The 24,529-nt window shown below is 31.5% G+C and overlaps 1 protein-coding gene across 3 annotated transcripts in view; it reads left to right on the plus strand.

The window, feature by feature from the left end:
- The window catches only part of LOC140439692 (uncharacterized), a 62,609-nt gene that overhangs the window by 17,291 nt on the left and 20,789 nt on the right, over positions 1–24,529 (plus strand). For all 3 annotated transcript variants that reach the window (XM_072529776.1, XM_072529778.1, XM_072529777.1), the window contains exons 3-9: positions 5,125–5,363; positions 6,763–7,212; positions 11,930–13,044; positions 18,967–19,180; positions 21,363–21,557; positions 22,142–22,651; positions 23,456–23,795. In XM_072529776.1, the coding sequence (XP_072385877.1) occupies positions 5,125–5,363; positions 6,763–7,212; positions 11,930–13,044; positions 18,967–19,180; positions 21,363–21,557; positions 22,142–22,651; positions 23,456–23,795 (3,063 nt within the window). The remainder of the gene's footprint in view (positions 1–5,124; positions 5,364–6,762; positions 7,213–11,929; positions 13,045–18,966; positions 19,181–21,362; positions 21,558–22,141; positions 22,652–23,455; positions 23,796–24,529) is intronic.

Raw genomic sequence — 24,529 nt, forward strand, 5'->3', positions numbered from 1 at the left:
CTTTTTAAACTTAACCAAAACAAATCAAAACTACTTGACGACAAGCTTGAAATATAATCTTTTTTGATAAATTTTTCGCGCGCACTAGCCTTTCCAGTAACATAACGTCACAGAACACTTATTTCTCTTTTTAATGCGGGGTTGCCACCAACTTCTGAGCGCGTCAAGTAGAAGTTGACGTTTTCGATTTACACCGATTACGATGTGAGTTACAGAATGCCAATCCAAACACAAAAACGACGCGATAGATATCCAACATTCCGATTTCAGGTAATTACGATTCGACTTGGTCATTTCTATTCGATTTGTTACAAGTTACAGAATAGATCTGATTGTAATATTGTATCCATCTGTTCCTTGTGAACACATGTTCAAAATCTGGTTTAATTTTAAATAAAAGAAGAACACGGTTAACAACAAGTAAAGTGGAAAAACTTGTATAAAAATATATATGTCAATTTAGACGATTCGCGATTTAATAATATTGTGTAATGTAAATGTAAGTACGATTTACTATTTGTATTGTTTAATTTACTTTTCAAGTTATAATAAATATATCCTTCATTAGTTTCTTTCACTTCAATACATATACACGAAAACGATAATAGCCAATATGTTTGTTTATGTACTCTCTTAGTTGAAACTACTGTTAAACAATAAACTAGTTGAATAATTTAACGTTACTTGTTTACGAAAAACGGTTCAGTTGCGTTAACGATAAAAACGTCAACGACCCACCTCTACTCGTTACCACAGAAGTGTCCTTACTCTGACATCACGTCGTTGCCAAATAATTTTGTATGAAGCTTTTTTATTGTGGCCTCATAATGCAGTTTATTATTTATATTGGGAATAAGGCACAATGTGACTTTAAAATAAGCTTATTTTGATGCTTCGATTTCCAATTCGGAAATCGTACTTAAAATACGAAACATGAATAAATTTTATTTATATAAAACTATTTCCGAAGTGGAAATGTTAAATTACACTTATTGTAAAGTAAAATTGTGGCATATTCCCAATAAAAAACAGTAAGCCGCCATTTAAAACAATTCGCCCAAATTTGATTATCTAAGAACATTGTTCAAATGCTAAAAAGACAACAAGTCAAATAAAACCAATAAGTTTGGCAACGTTGAACTTCTTCTCTTTTATTAATTTCCACTAATGCATTTTCGACGATATAAAGGGCGGACCTAATATACCTCTCTCTTTTTAAACAGGTGTTTCTCACTCCATCTCACGTAAGGTCCATACCGACCATAAACTTTTACCTATACTGTATACGTGATATATATATATATATATATATATATATATATATATATATATATATATATATATATATATATATACGCGATCTGTGGAAAAATTGCAGGAATCTGTTGACGTTATGTCTGAAAAATTCAATAAACTAATTTCTGAAAATCGAAGTTCCCTCGCTGAAATAAAAGCATTAAAAAATGAAAATAAGCAGCTAAAATCCAAAGTGAAAATACTTAAAGAAAAAATAAATGATTTAGAGTGTGACAGAATCAAATGCAATATTGAATTTATGTGTACACAATTACAGGAAGAGGTTAGTGCTGATTCTGTTGGTTGCGAGATTGCTAACGATCTGCTACAGTGTAATATTCAAGAAACAGACATTAAATAATGTATGGGTAAAAACACAAAAAGAGACCCTGTTATAGTTGGAAGATTTGCAACCCAAGAAATAAAAAACAAAATAATGAAATATCGACAAGGGAAAAGTTGGGCTTGATATGCTCAGCTGTAACAAAAACAATAAAACAAAAACTCAAGTATATGTCAATGAGTCTCTTACACAAGATGGCAAAAATTGCCATCTTGTGTAAGAGACTCATTGTGACGCGTACAAAAATAAAAAACAAAAAAGTAATAAATATGTATGTGTTAGAAATGGGAAACTCTATATGAGAAAAGAGGATGAAAGTCCTCCAATATGAATAACATGTGAGGAAACAATAGTTGGATTACAATAAAATATGAAACAACATAGCTGTGAATAAGAATATTCAAGCTTGTTTATTTGATTGTTTAGAAGAGTTTTATAACACAGGTGCACTAATTGCTAAATTTAAAATCCTGTATATGAATAGTCGCTCACTGTGAAACAAATTTAGTAAGATTGAAATCTTAGGTAACCAAATTGTACCTGATATTATGATAATAACGGAGTCATGGTTGTATATCCGGAAGAAGAAAAGTTCTTTAACATAATTGGTTATCAGTCATTTTATATGGGCATAGAAAAGCGAGGAGGTGGTGTTGGTATTTTAGTAAAAGATCTCTACATAGTTTGTGAAATTACTTGATATGATGATACATGTCAATGTTATTTTTTTATATTGAAAACGTCAATATAATTGTTGGTACAATATATAGACCATGGGATTTTAGCGCAAATGACTTTTATTCTATTCTAGAAGACAAACTTGACATGTTGAATGAGCTGAACAAGAAATGTTGGATTATGGGTGATATTAATGTGGACTATCTATTAAGTTGCAAACCAAGAAATGACCTTGAAATGCTTCTAAATATTAATGCTTTTTTCTCTGTAAATCAAAATAAACATACTAGAGTCACAAGTAATACAAAAACACTTATATACTATACATTCACCAATACTAAATCAAATCATGAATTTGCAGTTGTAGAAGCTTGTGCTCACTAGTTGCCAGTGATCACTAAATTCCAATCGTGTACAGTCAAATACAGTCCAATCAATCGTAACAGTACTGTATGTTTAATATGCTAAATAAATGCAGATTTAAGTGTGAGTTTCTTCAATTACTGGACAAAATCTGATACGACCACAACGTTTTATGCCATGAAATAATTAGAACCTTCCAAGGAAACCTTGTACAAGATAAACTAAAAAATAGTGCCCACTGGTTTAATGTTGACATAGTAAAATTAGTACAAGATAAAAACTATCACTACAAACAGTCGTAAGATGTACCTCAATAGTAACTATTTCCTTTAACTTTATAAAATATCTCCTAAAGACACACAGAAAACATTGAACAGAAAAAAAAAAAGAATTTTATCAAATGGAGATAACAGCAGCTAAAAATGATGCAAAAAAAATTGTATTATACTAAACACCATAATATGTAATAAGAAACTAACAAAAAATCCAACAACTATTTCCAAACATAACACACAATTTAGCTATTGATGATCCTAACCTTATTTCTAACAAGCTCAATTACTACTTTGCTACAGTTGGTTCATAACTTGCACAGGCCATTCAACCCTCTGGATATGTTCCGCCAGGACCACCATTAATAAACAACATATTTTCTTGGAGCTTTATAACAAATTAGGAAATTGAAGATATACTATATAAATCAAAGGATAAAACTGCATGTGTACTACACAAGTTATCAGTTAATAATATTAAAGAGTTAAAGAGTGCGATATCAACTATTTTAAGTACTTGACATGGGTCAATTATGGACTCATGTCACTTTTACCGGCCTTATCCAAGATTCTGGAAACATGTGTAAATAATAGAATTTGCACCATTTAGAAAATGAAAATTTCTTATATAAAGGCCAATACGAATTTAGACAGGGTAGCAGCACAACAACAGCAACAACTGATCTTATAACAAATATTATTGATAATGTTGATAAAGGCCAACCTTGTATATTTGTATCACTTGACTTAAAAGAAAGCCTTTGATACAGTTGATCACATGTTGTTATCTGTATTAGAAACTTTATTCATAAGAGGCATAGTGTTGAAGTGGTTTAATGATTACTTATCACGAAGAACACAACTTACCTTTGTTAACAGGGTGAATAGTCAATTGTCCAATATTGATTGTAGAGTTCCTCAAGAGTCGATATGAGTAAAATGTTGTTTCTTATTATTTATACTAATTCTCTATTTTCTATATCTAATATATATATATATATATATATATATATATATATATATATATATATATATATATATATATATATATATATATCTAAATAATACTAATATTTAGCAATAACCCCAACGAGGCAAAAAATGATGGTGAATTTGACTTGCAGATGGTGAAGGGATGGTTAGATCATTATAAACTTACCCTTAATGCAGATCAATCAAGTTATATGGTGATAACAAACCTTTGCAAAAAGTGGAATGTATTAAATATCTGGGACTGTACATTGATCATAGACTTACTTGGGATTTATGTAGAGAAATTATGTAGGAATTAAATATAGGAGAAATATATATTACAATTTAATACATGGCCATGACGCCCATTTAACTCTAGTTTGGGGAAAAGCCACACATAACGATCTTCATGCTCTTTGTGTGCTTCAAAATACAGCTGTAAAAAAAGTCTTTAGACTACCAAGACTCTTCCGAACAAACCGACAAAAGAACTATTCTACCCAATAAGATTATCAACATTCATACACACACATATATATATATATATATATATATATATATATATATATATATATACACAGTAACAAGAAGTCGGGAGACCTCTTTTTGATAGCAAATTTTGATAGTGACAACTGTTTCTGATGATGAGTTGAATAACTCAAAACATGTGTAGAACAATGGAATTTGTGTCATCATCAATAGTGTCACATGGAGAAATTTAACTCTAATATGGAAACAACTACCACTCATAAATTTTACAACTATAACATAAGAAATATATTCCACCTTAGAGCTATAGCAATGAACTCAACTGCAGGATAAGACATTGTGGTAGAAGGAAGAATGTACTAAAACCTTATCCCTGGCACAGTGAAGGCGATGAACATCAATGCTTTCAAACAAAAATTGAAAAACATAATTTATGAGAACCGTTATAACCACCTCACATAACTTTTTTACATTTATTTTTTTTGTATAAATAAATAATTGATAAGCGGCCTTGAAAGATTTGAGGTCAAAAGGATCTATTTGTTAAATGGTATACTTTACATGATTTCAAAATTGTTTATATATATATATATATATATATATATATATATATATATATATATATATATATATATATATATATATATATATATATATATATATATATATATAACCAATATAAAATTTATCTCATAACAATTATTGTTTCAGATGGCAGCAGTAATAGTTCAGCTAACCATGAGTCAGAATTGGGCAATTTTCTACAGACCAATGCTACATCGACTGCTGTCAGTAGCAACAATGTACAAGTGCAATTCAAATCCCCCAATGTGGTATGTCCCCCTGATACTGTGGTACCCAAAGTTGGTGCCAACACAGTACCCCCTAATAATGTCTCAGGTAGTAATAAGGCCTTTGCTGGACCATTTCCTTTTACCAGCATGAACCAGGTAAGATTATATTTAAATGTATTATACTATTTAATATTATATCGAAAGATATCCTTATTTACATAAACATATTTCTGAAATTACATTTTTATTACTTTATTACTGAACCACTCACCAACCCAAAATCATTCCTTTTTCTTAATAGTCTTTGGTTTCATAATTTCTAACATTAAAATTAATATTTTGCTAATATTCAGATTAATTTTTCCTCAATATAACCGCTGATTGTGGCAAAATTCTATAAAACGCAATTTTTTATTAATCCGTATTACTAAATGCAGACTAATTTTTTAAAAATATACCTATTCTTCAGTATTTCTAATAAATACCTATAGTTTCTATAGTTCTAGGTTTCAGATTAGTAACATTAGACCTAGTTGATGACACAATAAACAATTCTGTTTAATTTATGTGTATAAAGTTGGAATAGTATTTTTAATAAAAATGTATCTCTCTTTCTCTCTCTCTATCTCTATCTCTGTATAATTAGTTTATGAAGTCTTATCAATACCTGTGACCTTATGATTCTTCAGTACTTTAATGACATCCACTATTTCTTGTATTGTGAATGGGTTTATTAAATTGTAGTGTACTTGTATACTGCATGTGATTTGTCTGTTTGTATTTGGTCTGTTCGCAGATCCTCAAAGTATGTTTTTAGCCTGCTCTTATTGTCACTGATAATTCACTATTCCTACAAAGATTGACTCACTCTGCCTTTCTTTTTTCTTCTTTAAATATTTCATGCCTTTTCTGTGTTCTTCTTTGGATGTACTGCATGTATCATCTGTTCATTTCTTTTGTCTACTGCTTGCTTACATTCTTACACAAACCAAAGCTCTTTTCTTTGATGTTTTTTAATTCCTAACACTCTTTTTTTGCTATATATTTTACATATTAACCTCTTAATCTTATTCTATTTTTCTATTATTTCCTCTTTCTGTTGTAAGAGTTCTCCATTTAATTCTTCTCGCAATCGCTTTTCTATTTCTGGATTTTTCACGATTTTCAAGGTTAATTTTTTCTTCCCCTGTCTGTGTATGTAACATCTAAATTTGATTCGTAGTAGGAACTGATTCGAACCGCATACTGTTCCCCGCCTAGGTCTAACATCCATTACATTTATTGCTGCTCTTCTGTATTTTAATATATGACCTAGCTGGTTGGTTGTTTGACAGTATGGTTAAAGCCATGTGGCCTTTCGGGTGTCTCGTTTATGGAAAAAGGTTAAGCTTGTGATCATTCCCTTACTAGCAGAGAAGTCTAATAGTAAGCTTCCATTTTCATTTGTTATATCATGGAGACCATGCTGACCTATTGTTCCTATATATTCAGTTTCCTATTAAATTAGTCAGACTTAATTTATATGTGTATACAATATAATTTAAATATTTTTCAGGCCATTCATAGTAACCGAGAAACTCCATTCAATTCACTACCCCCTCCTTACCCTGCAAAACATCCGCCTGTAACAATATCCAGTCCACTTCTGGTTAATCTTCTGCAGAATGATGGAGCTAAGGATTCATCATCTACATCAGGTGTTCAAAAACCATTGCCTGCAAGGACAATAGCTGCTTCCTCTGATGTGTCAACTACTACAGTAAACTCCTCTTCAGGACCATCAAATTTTGCATCTAAACCTAGTAGCAACATTTCTTCTACATCTTCAACTTCTACTATGAATACTACTCAGGCCAATGTGCTAGTTAATAATTCTACTATATCACCAAGCGCCTTATCAACAAACACTTCCATTAGGCAGAATAGCACCATTATGACAAGTACAACTGGTATGGTGAATAAGACACCACCACCACAATACCATAGGTCACTCTCTTCTCCAATGGTAAGACTCATTTTATTAATATTTCACATTTAATTGTCACAAATGTGTTGTCATCCGGGAGTGACCGAGGAGGGGAAGCATAGCTTTCTTATCGTCTATAAACGGAGCGATGCATTTTATTTTAATGTATCTTATTCAATTTGATTTTATTTTGTTATTTTATTGTATTGTATTTTATTTTATTGGTAAACACGCATGGGACTGCGTTTACTATTTCACGTAGTGTGTGACCGTGCGATCTGTCATTTCATTGCGTTTCTGTCTTACATTGCATTTCTGTCGTTTTTAATTTTTCATACCTCTGCGCGATCTACTGCACCAATTAATGCATTTAATCTGTAGGCAGCGATAAGCAAGCTATGCTTCCAAAAAAATTCTGAAACCGTTCAGCATGTTTAACTTAAATATTATTTTATTTTGGATTAAACCACAATTGATTGTAATGAGAATATGTGTTCTCCATGTGGCCTCATGAACCAGAAGCATTGAACAAATTTTTGATGGACATCAACTGTAAAAAAGAATCAAATTCACCATGGAAAAGGAAAACAACTCACCATCATTGCTGCATGTGTTAATCACAAAGTAGGATATATAATATGTAACTAAAGTCTATAGAAAACCAACCCTCACCAACAGATATTTAAATTATCATTCAAACCACAACATAAATATCAAAAAGGAAATCATGAAATCACTATATGATGGAGCCCAAAAAACACCCGATCCAACAAAAATGCATTTTAGGGAGGAAAAACCTGCTAACAACGTTTTTAACCAAAAAGGATTGTCCATTGTTATTTATAAACAAAAAATTCCACAAGGTGAAGAAAGGACACATCAAAATAACGACTTATCAAAAAAGATCCAGAAATGCTCACAAGAAAAAATTTGAAGAGAACAACAATACTATACACATGTAATAGTCTTACAAGCATAGAAAGATCCAAGGGTACAATAATATCTCTCAGTACTTCAGAATAAACTAGAATATAATATTTCAGGGCAGAAGCTTTTAGGGCTAGGAGTAAATATAAATAAGACAAAAATTACTTGTCAGATCAAATAGACAATCGCAACAACAATCCTCTATAGATGATGTAGAACATTTGAATAGATTCATGTACTTAGAAATGGAAATAATGAAGAAAATAAATAGCACACTTATGCTGGCCATTAAAATTAGTGTCATAGCCGTGTCCTAGATTGATATGCAAACTAATTGTATAGAGTGATGCAGGTAATGATCAGTGCTCTAGAAAGATCACATAAACAAGAACCGTGAAGAAATGTTTTTCAAAAAGAACAAGATAAAATTATGAATGTTTTAAACCTTCGAAATACACATGGCCAAAAAAACAAAATGAATTCTAAAAACATTAACTATTTTAATTTCATACTACATTCAATATAAAGTATTAAAAACGACTGTTGAAGAAAAACAATAAATATTCCAACTATTTTACTAATGCAAAAACCAAATGCAGAGTTTGACTCTGTCTTGTTGCCATGAAAACGCACTGCTGATAATTAAATGTTTTCAGTACTGTCAGATTTCATAGTTTCGCTCGTAGATTAACGTCACCAAATAAGCGAGTCGGATTCATGAAGTTTTATAAGAGCAATACTATAGAGGATAAAAATTTTGAACATAGTTAAATACCTCTGTTTTATTTTACACTAATGTGGGAATACTCATTACAATACAATAATTCTCAAACACATAATCTGTTCGTGTAGAGTGTTGCTGAAAATGTAAACATTTAATCCAATTATTTACATAATACAAACATAAGAATAACAGATGCTCTAATATAGACACACTAGAAGTTTCTGAAAAGTCACTAAATACTTTGAACTGAATAATTGATTTTTTACTCATTTAGACAAAAAGTAATATTATAATATCTGAATTTTACAAATATTTGATATTTCACATTTATTAGTTTACTTATAGTATTTATTTCACACCGAGGTCGCCATTAGTGTTTCGATGAAGAGAATTGAAAAAATTGTAAATTTTTTTTATAATAATAACAACTTTTAAATTTTCTGGGATAACTTGAAATATGTTGTTCAATTCTTTTTGAAAATTATTATTACAGTCAAGTCGTCAGAGATTCTGACATACATATCTATAAAAAATATCGAACAAGCTGAATTTTGCTGAGAATGTCAATGTTGGGACTACAAAAAGATGCAAAAAAGTTTGCTTCTCCTACCCCCGGGCTTCCCCCTAAAATCCCCCTCGTAGAAGGAAACGGAAAACATATTTACCAAAAAAATGTAGCTGAAACCGGCGATTTTGAACGTCAGTTACGCGTCGATAAAATTTGTATCAACTCAACAGTAAAAATTCTTTTGTAATAGTAATATCTTTTGATCAGAGTGTCTTATCGACAAAAATCAAAATGCGTTTTAAAATTTTTGCATTTTGCCGCAAGAAGTCAGTTTCTATAAAACTATTGGTTGTCATTCAATTTTGGGCTAGATTATTGGGGTGTTCTATTAGCCTCTGATTATATTGTTGGCAGAGTTTGGTGACTTCTTCATTGACAGTTGTCATTTTGAATAACTGAATTCCATAGCTCCAATTGGGTTTTAAAATAATGTTATGTTAAAATTTTATTGTCGATTGACAGTTTCGATTTTCGGTTTTCGGTCTATTAACCAATATAGCTTGCTGAGTCCGCAGTGAATATCAGGTACAGCACTGGTCCGAGAAGACTGCCTTGAGGGACTACATCCATAATTGGGTAAAGTCTGGTATACTCATCGTGATGTTTTACGAGGTAATGGCGGTCTTGCAGGTAGGATCTTAGGATTTGGAGGTAATTGTTGGGAAGGGATTTTGCCTGGAAGATTCCGGATTCACTCTTTACAGAGTGAATACTCGGTAGCTTCTGTAGGCGAAATATGTCTGAGATAATAATGTATACCATTGTCTTTGTGGTTATTTAATAACGTTTTAACTATGCTGTAGCTCTCTTCAGCTGCCATCTACTTTTTAATATTCGTTTCTCAATAATTTTTTGTTTGATTTTATTTTTAGTGTGAATTGTTTTTTGTTTATATTATGTCGTGGTGGGCAGTAAATGGTTGTTATTGTTAATGGCCCTTCCCAATCTTCAATGGATATGATGGTGGTTTGCAAATAATCTTTAGTGGTTTTGCTATGTTCGTTATGCTTAATTGATTTCTTGATTATGACTGCAGATCCGCCGTGTGCCGTACCGTCTGGATGATTGGTGCTGTATATTGGACAGTTGAAATAAGTGTGGCTGGCTCGTGGTCATGTTGGGTTAGCCCGTTGGCATTCCAGAGTGCTACTTTGAGAAACTTGACCATTTGGACAGTGTAGTTACTGTAGTCAAAAGGTTTAACATCATACTAATTTGTTCAATGAGTCCATTCATCATTTATTTCAGTTCGAACATATTGCCTTTGGATTTATGTGGTTTTGGTGTTGCTGCACATTTGTGCTAGGGTGTTTCATTTGTTTGTTAGATGTTACCTGAGGATATATGATGTTGGGTTGTATATATTGCTCAGATTTAATATTGGTAGAGTTAACTTGCTTTGGACGAAGTGCCTGATATTTTTTCTGCTGTAATTCTTCGGTCGGCCTTCGCATAGTATGCATTTCACATTATTTGACATTTATTTTCTTGGGCATTTGTCTGTCGCGTGGTCTCCGGAGCACTTGACGCAGCGTGGCATGTGATTGCAATATTTCTTTGTATGTCTGTGTCTTTGGCACCTAGTGCATTGTGGTATGTTTCTTCTCTGTAGCGATGTATTTGTGCAATAGAAATGAAGCAGTTTTAAACGTTTTGTAATGTAAAAGTTTAAATTCAGCGTTTTTTAGGCATATTTCAAATGCCTTACATTTGTTGCCAAAACTCAAAATCGAAATTTCATGTTATAGATTTTGAAGATTACGTTCTAACAATGGAATTCCATAGTGACCGTTCAATGGAAGTGATACATTTTATTGACCTCATGAGAATTGAAAAAAATGGCAAAAATCACGCAACGTTTATTTATTTAACAGCTTTATAAAAACTGACTTCATGTCCGGCAAAATGCAAAAATTGCGTTACGAAAGCTGTATTCTTCTCCTTTAAAACCCATTTTGATTTTTGTCGATAGGACACTCTGATCAAAATATCGAAATTTTACCCTAAATTTAATACAAATTTTATTTAAAAAAATGATTTCAATCGTGAATGACATTCAAAATCGCCGGTCGCTACAAGCATTGTTTCTGAGAGAACTGTTCATTTTACACAATAATTGCTAATAAACGTTTGTGTTCAAAATTATCTCAGCTACATTTCTTGTTTGAAACATTTTTTTCTGCAGGGTACAGATTCTTGTTTTCCTCCCCAGGTGGGTGGTTTTAAGGGGAAGCCCGAACTTTTTTGCATCTTTTTGGAGTTTCAAAAATTGACAATCTCAGCTAAATTCAGTTTGTTCGTATGATTTTTAGAGGTTTAGTGACATTTTCGTCTCTTGACGATTGGACGATTAATTTATTTTTGTTTTTGAGACAGAAACGATACAAATAAAGTCTGATAAAGACTTGCTGATTACAGAAGTGTAAAGATATATTTTGTTTCTAAAATTCTATAAGCTATTGAACAACACAATTTATTGTAACATTTTGAAGTCAAGAACCAAGATTTAATATTTAATCTTCTTTTTATTATTTCAGGTAAAACAAAGTCCTGTTGTTGGCCACCAGAACTTGAACACTATATCTTCGCCACTACCAAACAACTCACTTTCACAAAACACTATAGTATCTCAGGGTACACAATCAGTAACTGTGCCTCTACAACAAACTAATGTTTATCAACAGCAAATAACAGCCTCATCTGCACATCTTAAAAGCCCAAGTAATAATAATGTTAATCCTTTGGTTCAACCAAATATTGCATCTACTATTAAACACTCTTTATCTCATAAACTGGTTACCTCATCCAATATTGCGAAGGCGTCTCCTTTACTTAACACTTTGCCAATCACAAAAACTATCCCTCAAAGAGGTAATATTCTACCTAATATTTTAAATCATCCCATAAACAATACTCACCCAAAAATGGCACAACCTAATGTACCATTACCCAAAACTCCTGTTTACATACCTCAGCCAATAAAAAATAACTTTCCTCATAATATTGGAAATGTTTTATCAAGTTCATTACCCCAGTCGGCATCTATAGCAACAACTCCTATACCTAGTACTTTAGAATTGCCAACTTCCAGTCAAACATTCAACAATATTGGTTTAAGAAATATGCCTTCACCGCCTCCTTACTCTGTAGCCATATCTAGACCATGGGATTCACTGGTAAATAACGGTAACTCCCTTTTGGATCTAACACCAACGTTAACAGATTTAAAACCAGACGATCTAGATGAATTGTTACCTACTTTGGAAAGGGAGTTGACTCACAGTCCTCTGCCGGACTTACCGGAAGATTTTCTTGCTGTACATTCGAATATTATATCTACTACAGAAGACCTGCAACTCAATGATAATCGGAAATTTCTCATCAATCCTCTGACGGGCGAATTGGAACCTCAGTCGAGCGGAGAGAGCGACACGGAAGAATTGAAAGACGTTTTTACGGGTTTACCATCGCCTGCAAATCTTTCTGACGAAGATACGTGTTCAACAACTCGACCCGATACGACAACCGATCAGAGTGATAGTGAAACGCGTTCCAGTGACACCACCGCCAAAACTGTCAGGTTAAAAAACCCCAAACCTCGCGAGAGAGGAAGAGATTCTCCCGCTTTGAAACCGGAAAAAATCAAATTAAGGTTAGTCAAAATTTCAGTTTTCTTTTTATTAAAAACTAACTTTTTAAGGAAAATATAGCTACATCAGAGCTATTACATTATTATAAAAGTCTCCTGTCATCATTTTTTACCCTTAGCGGACGATCGTTCTCACTTTAGACTGTCCTACAGATCATTGTCGTGTTTACCATACCCATCACTGTGCGCATATACCGATAATATAGTATATAAAAGTACATAGACATTTGTACAAAATGCATTAAATATTGCAGTAAAATTTCTTAAAATGTGTATTGGCATACCCCAGTTAAATAGGTTTTTGTTGTAATTTTTCCCATGCATTTTTAATATCTATTTTTTTGTTTTTATAGCAGTGGAAATAAAAAAAATGATTTATTATACATAAACATTTTTATTTTTATAATGTATTAAATATAATTACAGACTAAATAAAAACTCACCCATATTTGTATACCGGCAAAATCAAAAGATTAATGCTAAACAAAAATCTATTTCTTAGATAATATGTAACTCAATACATTTATAATTAATTTTTGCCTTAGCTATGTCCGGCGGTTTATAAGTCAACCTATATGTTAACTGTCAACTATTAGCCCCATTTATGAAAAATGTAGTCTTTTTTAGTACTTATATCTGACAATATATTATTCTGAAAATATTTTATAAAAACATCCAACCATCAAAATTGTCTTAATGTTATGTGTTTATTATTTATTACTTATATGTATTTATCATGATTTTACGTATATTTGTATTACTAATTTGATCTCTTCTAAATATTTCAGAGCATTTAATACCATTAATGTCAAAAACATATTTATCAAGTTACTAAATGTGGCTATTGTCTTATTATAATAATCGTGATACATATTTCCTCTTTGTGAATATATTTGATGCAAAACGATATTTTTCTTTCTGTCATACCTTTTAACCCATTTTAACACCCAAATTTCAAAATTTTACTTGTATATAATTATTATCATTAAGATTATTCTTAATATGGAAATATTCATGAAATTGTTTTATATCTTTATATTTTTGAATTTTGGCCCGTTCTGTAATAGGCCACTGGTAGTTAGTATTCTCATAATTGCAAGTATGTATGAATGAGCTACAAAAAGTTATGGGAATTCATTTTTATTGGCTTCTAATAAAAATTAGTTTATGTTGAAGTGAATACTTCTTAGCGCTCGGTACGATGTTTTACACAGGCTCGAAGTCATATTTAGCGAGACTCGAAAATCGGGACAGGTGTATCTAGTATATAAAAATTAAACATAATTAAATAAAATTAAGTAAAATTAAATTAAATTTAATAAAATTAAATAAAACTATATAAAATTAAATAAAATTATAAAATATTAAAAAAATTATAATAAATTTAAAAACATAAAAATTAAATGAAATTATATAAACTTTAATAAAGTTATAAAAACATATAAAAATTAAATAAGATTATATAAAATTAAATAAAATTGAATAAAATTAAACATAATTATGTACTTAAACAAAATTATAAAAAGTATACGCGTCAGTCTCTGTACGGAAAACCACTTAATCTTTTTTTAAAGTTAAAACCAAAGTTTTTTCTTTATCGAAAAAGACAGTACCATGAACACTACAATTTAAAAATAATGTGAATGTTGCAGTTTCGCAACGATATATAAACATTTGTAATAAATTAACAGACTTTTTAATAGTTTCGATTCTCCCCGTATATTTAAACGAGATTTGCGTGTACAAGGGCACAGCAGTTTTAAGGGCTAAACATTCCAAGACGAGCCATCTGCGAGATAACAAGGGCGAGTTCCATATGCCAGATAAGGATATGTGTTTTTGAAGTTAAGATCAGCGCGTCGAGACACTTCATTGCGGTCATGTAACAGAGTCGAGTTTTATCTCTCAAACCACACACATGTGTGTGCGTTTGGGTTAAGAGTACCTTAAGACACTTAGCATCGGTCCTTTGACCGAGGAAGTCGTTTTGATGCAGAAAAGTTACATTAGGAATTTTGTGGTTCCTGTTATTCGTCGGTGAAGACATATTTTTTGCGGTGGCCGGAGTGCCATCTTCTCATTGGGTAAGGAACAATACCATAATTTTGTTGCTGCATGGGCTAAGTACGTTTATTTGGTGCCCAATTATTACATATTGTGTCGCGAATTTGAACTTTTGAACTTTATTCAGAACATTAAACGTTGTCAATTGGACATTTTGCTTTTGTTTTGTGTAGTATTTACTCTATTCTTATTTTTTGTAATATGTCATTCCCGATTATAATTTGAATTGAGTTTAAATATTTGTATTTGAATATATAATTTGAGTTGAGTTTGATATAATTCATATATGATATTTTTGATTGCATTTTGTGTAACTGTATTAACGAGGTTTATTCATTTTATTACGAATTAAGTATATTATAATATGTGCGTATATTTTTCACTCTTTCACGTTTAATATCAATTTTTTTATATGACATATATATTCATATTTTTATTTCTTTTTTGTATAATATTATTTCTATCTATGGTTTGTTTATGGTTCTCTTTTTGTGTGTCGTTACGTATTGATTAATATTTAAGTTTGTACTACATATATTCTTCTTCTTTTAAGTAATATATTCTTCCTTATTTATAGTTGTATATTGGGTTATGTGTATTTATGTTTAATTTCACCTTCTTGTTTAAAATAGAGTTTTATACAGTCCACTGGTTTTCATTTCTTTTCTTTATTTGAATATACATACCCAATCCGAAAGGGGGAAACCAGCGAGTTCTAGATTGAACAGAATATCTTCTCTCCCCCTTCAGGATGACCAAAATTGTTATATTGAGGTCATCGTATGTGCAGAACGCAACAGTGAATTATACAGAGTGCTCCAAAAAAGAGTGGTACATCAATCTTATATTTTTTCTAATGGAATACCCTATATTTGATAACATTACTGAATGTTTTAGAAACAAATTAAATATCTAAGAATCGGAACTAAATTTGTTTTTGGGCCTTAATAAAATTTAAATTTTTATCGTTTCATCACACAGGGTGTTTTATTATTTTAGTTGAATTTGGTCTACATGTGACATTGAATATTATTCTTATTTTAAATGGCAGACCCCATATGCTATACCTTGTACTGGAGTCATAATTATCTTTCGTTCAATGAAGGTGTTTTCTGTACATAAACCCAACGGGTAATAAGTAAATTTAAAACAATTTTTTTTTCTTTGAATCGTTGTGCCTTTTTTTCAGGTAAAACAGGCTGAAATTTACAAAAATGACTGATATCAAAACACTTGTATGTAGATGGCCAAAATACACAATTGAAAATAACCCAATAAAAAATGGAAAAATGAAAAAGCAAAAAACAAATAAAATTGAATAATAAAGAAATAAATTAAAGAAATTGTTCAAAGTGGCGCACATCTAGTTCTAAACATAATTGAATTCGTTTTTAAAAGCATCGTTTCGGCTTTAAAACTCTTTCTCCTGTTACTGTTTGAAAAACAGCTCTTATTCTAATTTTCAAATCTTCTTGAGTAATCGATGGTGTGTTATTCACCATACTTTGAAGGTGTCCCCTAAAACGTCCATCGGCGTTAAGCTCGGAGATCTTTGAGGACATATTATCGATCACCTCTTCGGATCCATTTTATTACCAAAACGCCGGTTTAAGTATTGTACCCGAAGTTGAAAACGTGCTGGAGTCCATCCAACTGCATCCACACTTTCTGCCTAATATTTAGAATTACATCATCAAGGTCAGATAATTTCCCGCGAAAAAAATTTAAAAATTTCTGCCATAAGATTACCATAAAAAAATAAAGACCTATAACATGCGATCCTATTATTCCTTCCCATACGTTTACGGACCACTTGTGCTGATGATCGAGAGTACGATAGACAATTGTTTATCCGAAAAAAAAATGCATAAAAATCAGAAATAAAGAATACACTATTCTTATCACTTTTAAAAGTGCAAAGGTAGCTGTTGGTATTCTATTGTTATTCTTTTGTTCTTGTTGATGTGAGTAAACTTTCAAGTCGAATCAAATGTCAAACACAATTTGAAGTTGAATTGCGTTGATTTAATCTCAAGAATTATGGTTGTAAACCCCGAAACATCGGCTGCTATTGTTGCGTTGGTTTAAGTCGGAATAAGTGAGCTATATTTTGCTCAAAAGTATCAAATGTACACGTTTCTTGGCAACCGGAGGTTACACTAGACGACCTGGAACCGGTCCCCAACTAAGAACTAGTGCCCATGATGATCGCTTCATCCTCTTACAAAGTCTACGAGATCGTCGTGCCAGTGCTGTACAAATCCGAAATCAACTTCAGTACGTCCGGAATACTAACGTAAGTGAACGAACAATTAGACGAAGGCTTGAAGAAGCAAATTTAAGCAGTCGCAGACCTGCAAAAAAGGTCTACAACTTCTCAGACGCCATCGAGTTGCGCGGTTTCAGTTTGTCAGAAACAATGCTCATTTTACTGTAAATAATTGGAGGCACGTTTTATTTACCGATGAGCCCAGGTTTCCCTTGTGGTCTCCAGGTGGCCGTGAGAGAGTATGGCGAAAACCACATGAGCGTTTTGCAGAATATACCTTCAGTCCTAGGGTAGGCTATCAAGGGGGCTCAATTATGGTGTGGACTGGAATTTCTCTTGAGGCGCGTACATAATTGTACATCGTTCCTAGAGGCTCTGTAGCAGCTGCCAGGTAGATTGATGAAATTGTCCAAGATTTTGTCCTGATGCAATCATAATGCCAAGCCTCACAGTGCGAGAATCGCTCAACAGTTTTTAAATGAAGTAAACATAAATTGAGCATCATAATCAAAAATTGTTTCGTTGTTGACAATCAATTTGATATAGGTCTTGATGCATCTGTTCTTTATAGGGATGAAATGTGTGTTTTTGTATTATTTGTCAAGTACTGCTTTTACTAATTCCAGTTTATCTACTAATGACCCGATGTCTTGTATTGTTTTTTATTAGTGAGCCAATAACCTTAAATTGGTTAATATAATTATCTGTAACAGGTTGAGGTTGGACAATTTTCAATATTCTACAATTCCGTTAGCTCTAAACTGTTGTAGTAATTTTTCAAAGTAGTTCTTCTGATTTGGGTTTTTTTGGCCATAAACTCTAGATGCAAATAAACAGTTTTCATTGTACTGACCAAAAACAAAAATCATATTAAGTCTTTCTTCTTTAGTATAAGCTAATAGATTTAAAAATCGTTTTTTCTTACACTTATTAATTAACTAATTATCAAGAACAAATTTGTTCCTGAGTCTTAGGGTCGTAGGTATTTAATTTTTTCTAAAACCCTAAAATGTTATAAAAATCGAAATAAATCAAGACGTATTTAGATATAAGGAACCCTTATAAAAGTATAGCTTATCAAATATAAGGTGGTCTATAAGAAAAATATAATTTGATATACCAATATTTTTTGGAGCAGCCTGAATAATTCACAATATTGTTAAATTGTAATGTTAGAGCTCTGTATATTTATATGAAGAAAAAAACGGGCTCTGACCGAGGAGGGGAAGCATAATTTTCTTATCGTTTCCGCACGGTGCAATGGATATTTTATTTTAGGCTTAAATGCTTAAATGGCCCAAATTTTTGGCAAAATCATAAATATATATATATATATATATATATATATATATATATATATATATATATATATATATATATATATATATATATATATATATATATATATGAAGTGATGTAACGAATATTCGCATTGCGATTATTCAAAAAATGGCATTCGTTACATCACTAATATATATATATATATATATATATATATATATATATATATATATATATAATATAAATAAAATATAAATAAAAATGTAAATTAAATGGGTATTTTAAATAAATATCTTTTTTTTTTTTTTTAGATTAAAATTGGAGAAGTCTGAACCAATTAATCAGGCATACAAAGTGGATGTTAGTTTTATTAACCAACAACCAAAGAAGGCATCTTCATCATTAATTACAGCTGGGGAGGAACTTCGAGTGCCACCACTTCACATTTCACTTAGGGGTAGGAATTCGGCAGTGATAAAAAACAAGAATAAATTGAATCCTGATGGTACTCCTATGAAAGTAAAGGTAATATAGAATTTTATTCTTTATTTGAGGTTACTTAGCAATAATTTGTTTGGTGAGCATCAAGAATTTAAATGCATTTTGCCCTACTCTGTAAAGTAACTAATGGATTCATAGAGACAATTTGTAGTTAGAAGAAATTTCTAAAATATAGTTATCATCAACTTATCGTGACTAAAAACTCAATTAATAGTATCGAAACACTAATTAACAAACTAGTCAAGTACTAATTTATTTTGACAAAAGTAATTTAGCAAGACACGCGAAATGGGGGTAAGTTTTTAAAGAATAAATGGAAGCTAGACTAATATGATTGATAAGTTAAATTTGTTACCATTTACAACACTACATTTAAAAATGTAGAACAATAAAAAAGCATATGCTTGGTATATCAGTTACGGAAGTGCATTTGTTCTCATTAGTCACAAAGTTTATTCAAATACGCAAGAAATACAAAAAAGCTTCCCAAACCCGTAACAATTTTCATATGTTGCGTATCTCTTATGGCTATTATTCTTCAGTATATATATTCAGAACCAATTATGATGTAGATCAGGTTATAGACTGGTAATGAATGGCCGGATGAGTGGTGCGAATCAACCTTTATCCCTCTCTATAAAAAAGGATTACTAACCATATGCAGCAATTACAGAACTATTACACTTATTCCTCATGCAAGCAAAGTTCTGCTAAATATAATAATGATCGGCTAAAGAACTTTCTACCCCCAGAGAAAGCCGAAGAACATAGAACCAGCCTGTCAATTCTGGAAGAGCTCTTTGTAGAAGACAGGCTATTAAAAAAAGTAAACCGAGCGTATCTAATTTACTTCGGCCACATAGCTAGAAGAGCGGGACCATAGATCTATTGGTAGTAGAAGGAAAGGTAAAAGGCCGAAGACCAAGAGGAAGATCTGCAACACTATGGGCAGATCAAATGAAGACTCTGATGGGAAAATCCCTACATGAAGCCGTTCATATGGCAGAGGATCGCAGCAAATAAAGGCAGCAAGCCAATAATATTTAGTATCACCACGCCCTACCAAGGGCTCAAAGAATGAGGAGGGATAGACTGGGTGGAGCTAAGTAAAATAATCTTACAATGCCTAATAGCAAATAAGTTATTAAGAAGGAATCAGATATTTTTTTGTGGGATTGAAACACAAGTAATTGAAATTAAAATTACATTTTGATTTTAATATTATTCCGAAGCTATTTTCTTGTGACATTTTAATATTATTTTCTATCTTTAATGGGAATTAACCACAATCTCAGTTAAAAATACATTATTTATTTTGACGTTTCGATTTCCACCACCTCATAAACTATTTCCAAAATTAAATCAAACAAATGATTGTATTTTATTACTTGGTAATACAAAAAAATTCTTCTAATTTAATTTCCAATCAACAACTTGAAAATATCCGTCAGAAGAAATAGTATATGATTAGTTTACTCTCAATAAACACCAAATTAGAATTTGCTCCTAACGCCACCTATTAACGTATTAACACACTATATATGTTTGGTGTCATTCGATAGATTTTTGAAACATTGAACACATGTTTTTCAGTTTTTCGATCCGATGTTTTAATTTGTGAACGTTTTAATCTCCATTAAAAATATTAAATATTGTTTATTTTGTATGGACGTTTCGATTTTAAAAAATTTCGAAAGTGTCGAAAAATTCAGAAAATTAATTTTAATTACAATTAATTGTGATTTAATCCCATATACAAGATATCTCCTAAACATGCAACAAGCAAATAGTTTCGGGAAGGAAGTATAAAAAGGAGATACAGGGAACAAAAATTATAAACTTATTATTTCTGGTATATTCGTTGTATAAATTAAATGAAAAAACTAAATAAAAATTAAAACTTCTACTTCTAATTTATAAATTCCAAAGATACCACTAAAAGAAAAGTAAGAGAGGCCTATAAAAACACAGACGTTTAACTTGAGTCAAAATTAAAGCATAAAATATACAAAAAAAAATTTCTTTCGAAAATTTTAATTGTGTTGAATAATAAATCTCTCTCTAATAACTCATTAGTTGATCCGGGTCGAATGTTGAAATAAAAAAGGATAAATCAAGCAAAGTAAAATTTTGCAGAATATTAATAAATCAATGTGTACTACCTTATGAAATATTTCTGGTTATTAATAAGTTTTGAATTTTTCAGTTCAGAAAAAATCAGGACCATGTAAAGATAAAGAAAAGTGATAGTGGTACCTTTATGAACTCCATAGAAGACAATGGTAGTATTAATTCTCTAGTGATGGATGTGCCATCTTCAATTATATCTGATGAGATTAAAGCGAGGCTTGCCAATTTAGACCAAAAGAAAAAGAAGATAAAAACAAATCACGAACATAAGGTAAATATTGTACCGTTTTTAAATAAAACGAGTGATTCTAATTTATGTAGATATATTTATTTATAAGTTTACAGTACGATAGTATCTTAACAACTGACTTAGCTAATATCAGCGCTACTTATATATACAAGTTATTATGTACTAGACTAGAATATTCTTTAATAGTCCACCTCTAGTCATTTGCATTAGCGCTTCGATTCCATCCCGATCGATACAACCGGAAGATTCTCGAACACAGATCATCGTCGTCTCGAGATGCAACCGTTATATGGGCTACGTCGAAATACAACAAGTTCGGTACAATATATTAAATTGTATTTTTTTTTTTAAATCTCACTGCTATGAGGTTATCGGTCAAGGAAATGTTATTCTCCTTGACCAATAACCAACCTCATTGCAGTGAGATTGTTTTTCCCCGTGCTCCTTTTATTTATGGTAAATGCAAATCTGTCAGTTTCTTGTAATTTGATAAACAGTAACCAAGAATCTATAGGAAAGTCGTTTTTATAGACTTTTTTAGTGACGATTCTTTATCTGATTAAATATAAAGGTATTTTTTATATTAGTTTTTGTTTTTCTTGCAGGATATAATTACTAGTCTGACGCAAGAGAGTGATCTGAAGTCAAAATTTGTGATACACAATCACTACAAAGATAAACAGAAAGAAAGACGAGGTAGCGATTCGGAACTTGTAAAATCCAAGAAATTTCTTGATGGTCACGTAATACCTGATGACAAGAAAAGGAGGTTAAGCCAGTCTGAGCAGCCTGAGGAAGACCAGCCTGTATTGGGTTCCACTAATGTAGGAACCATCACGAGCCTGCCGCAGAAAGTGAGAAAAGACAAAGTAAAAATCAAAGATGTGTTTAAAAAAGACGCTAGCAAAAATAACAAGCTCTTTCACAAAAATTTCGGAGAAAAATTACAGACAAAACCGGTGACCTTACCCACTGCCGGAGAAATGAACATGGAAGCGAAGTTCAAACAAGGTTTACTTGAAGGAACGGGAGAGAAAGGTATTTCAAGGCCGCCACACCGAACAGAGATTGTGAATCATCTCTGTACTGAACCAAATAGAAGAGAAGCAGCTGAGGTAAGAATTTTTATTTGTAAAATTTTAAGTGTAGGTAATTTTAAATATGGAGTATATATTAGTAATTCGATGTTAGCGTAAGACCTTTTAATCTGCATAACAATAATATTTGACTGAATTCGATCTGATATTTAATACCATTCAGGAACAATCTTTATGATGAAACTTTTCACACTTGCTTTGTTCATAACAATAGTATTTGTTTAAATTAGTCGTGTATTACAAAATTCAATACTGTACTTTTAATTCATTTGGATTCTTAAATGATATTTAATATAGTTACTATCAATTGTATTCTTAACGCGATGATTATATTAAACAGGATAGGCATGTAATTTTTTACGTTGCTTTTAGGACTATGACAAACTAGGCTTCGTGAGTAGCACTATCTAGGTTTGGCGAACCAATTATCAATATAGTTTAAATTGGATGTTCACACATGGCTAGTACTCACATGTGAATGTCCAATTTAAACTATCTTTAGGTTCGAGTCGCCCTACCCAAGTAGCGCAACCCAGAGAGTATTGTTATCAAAGTCTTTATCCTTTTTGTTTTTGTAAATAATTTGTATATTTTCAAACCTGTCTGAGTCTTACTGAAACTATTTCATTTTTTAACTGCGTGTTAGGTGTTATTCTTATTGGTTAAGGTCTATTATTTACTTATTCTTGGATTCATTTCCCTAAATGATACAGAAAAAGCTTTATCCATTTCTCTGTCAGGTAAATAATTTACATTGTTACGCCCATTTTTTATCTCTACATCATGTTTAAATTGCGAAATAATTCGTTTTACTATTTACAGGCAGTGAAGATGATACGTGAATCCAATCCCATTAAAGACAAATCTCCAGAACCGGACAAATGTAACACGCCTAACAGGAAGTCAGTTGAGTTGGGGGAAAAGCCTGTCGTAGTAGGAGTTGTAGGTGGTAGTCGGTCACCAAATTCAGGAGCCAATCAGGGTGAAGATAGTGGGATAGAAAGCATGGACGCCCTCAGCGAAAAATCCCCTAATCAAGCGAGTCAAAGTCCGCATGCCGACATTTTACCTCCAAAGACCCAAGTGCCTAACATGCTGGACATTGAGGCGCAACTCGCTAAGATGGAAGGGTTGAATGGGGATAGTGATAGGATAGTGGAAGGTATTGATAATATATGTGAATATTAAAATTTTTATACATACACAATTGAAATATACCTAATTAGAATACTGAAAATTCAACTATTTACAAAGTTAATGAATAGAGTATTTTGCAATTAAAAAATAAAATATTTATCTACTGATGGTTTCTTTGATGGAAAATCATGTTTAAACTATGCATTATAATACTTCAACGTAGTTTTATTACATCATTATAATGTTTATAGGGATATGACTTACCTTAAAAAAAGCTTCCATGACTAGAATGTAAGGTACATTTTGATGTGCTTGGTTGATCGATTGTAAGATATCTACACCGCACAACTATCAAGTAAAAATTAAATTACTACTTCGCAAATTTAATTTTTGTCTCTGATTTTGGGATGCGCGTTGGTGAGGGTAGAAACGAAGTAAGTGAAGTTACCTTTTGTACTAAGGTTTTTGATTATATCATGATTTTCATAAACGAAGTATTCATCTCAAAAATTCATTGACTTATTAACTTTTGTGGATATGCGTATAAAAAATTTCCGAAAATGTGACCAATCGAGCAGATTTTTTGAATTTTACTACCTAGTAAGTGGTAAATATGTAATCATAATTTTAAATCGTGTGGTCAAAAATAATTATATAATTACAAATTTATCAGTTAACTAGAACCTTGGATAACTGCCTGTTATGTTACTTTCAGAAATACAGTACTATATATAACCAAGTTCCTAATCAACTTATTTA

Source organism: Diabrotica undecimpunctata, chromosome 4 (assembly GCF_040954645.1).
Source record: "Diabrotica undecimpunctata isolate CICGRU chromosome 4, icDiaUnde3, whole genome shotgun sequence".
Lineage (NCBI taxonomy): Eukaryota > Metazoa > Arthropoda > Insecta > Coleoptera > Chrysomelidae > Diabrotica > Diabrotica undecimpunctata.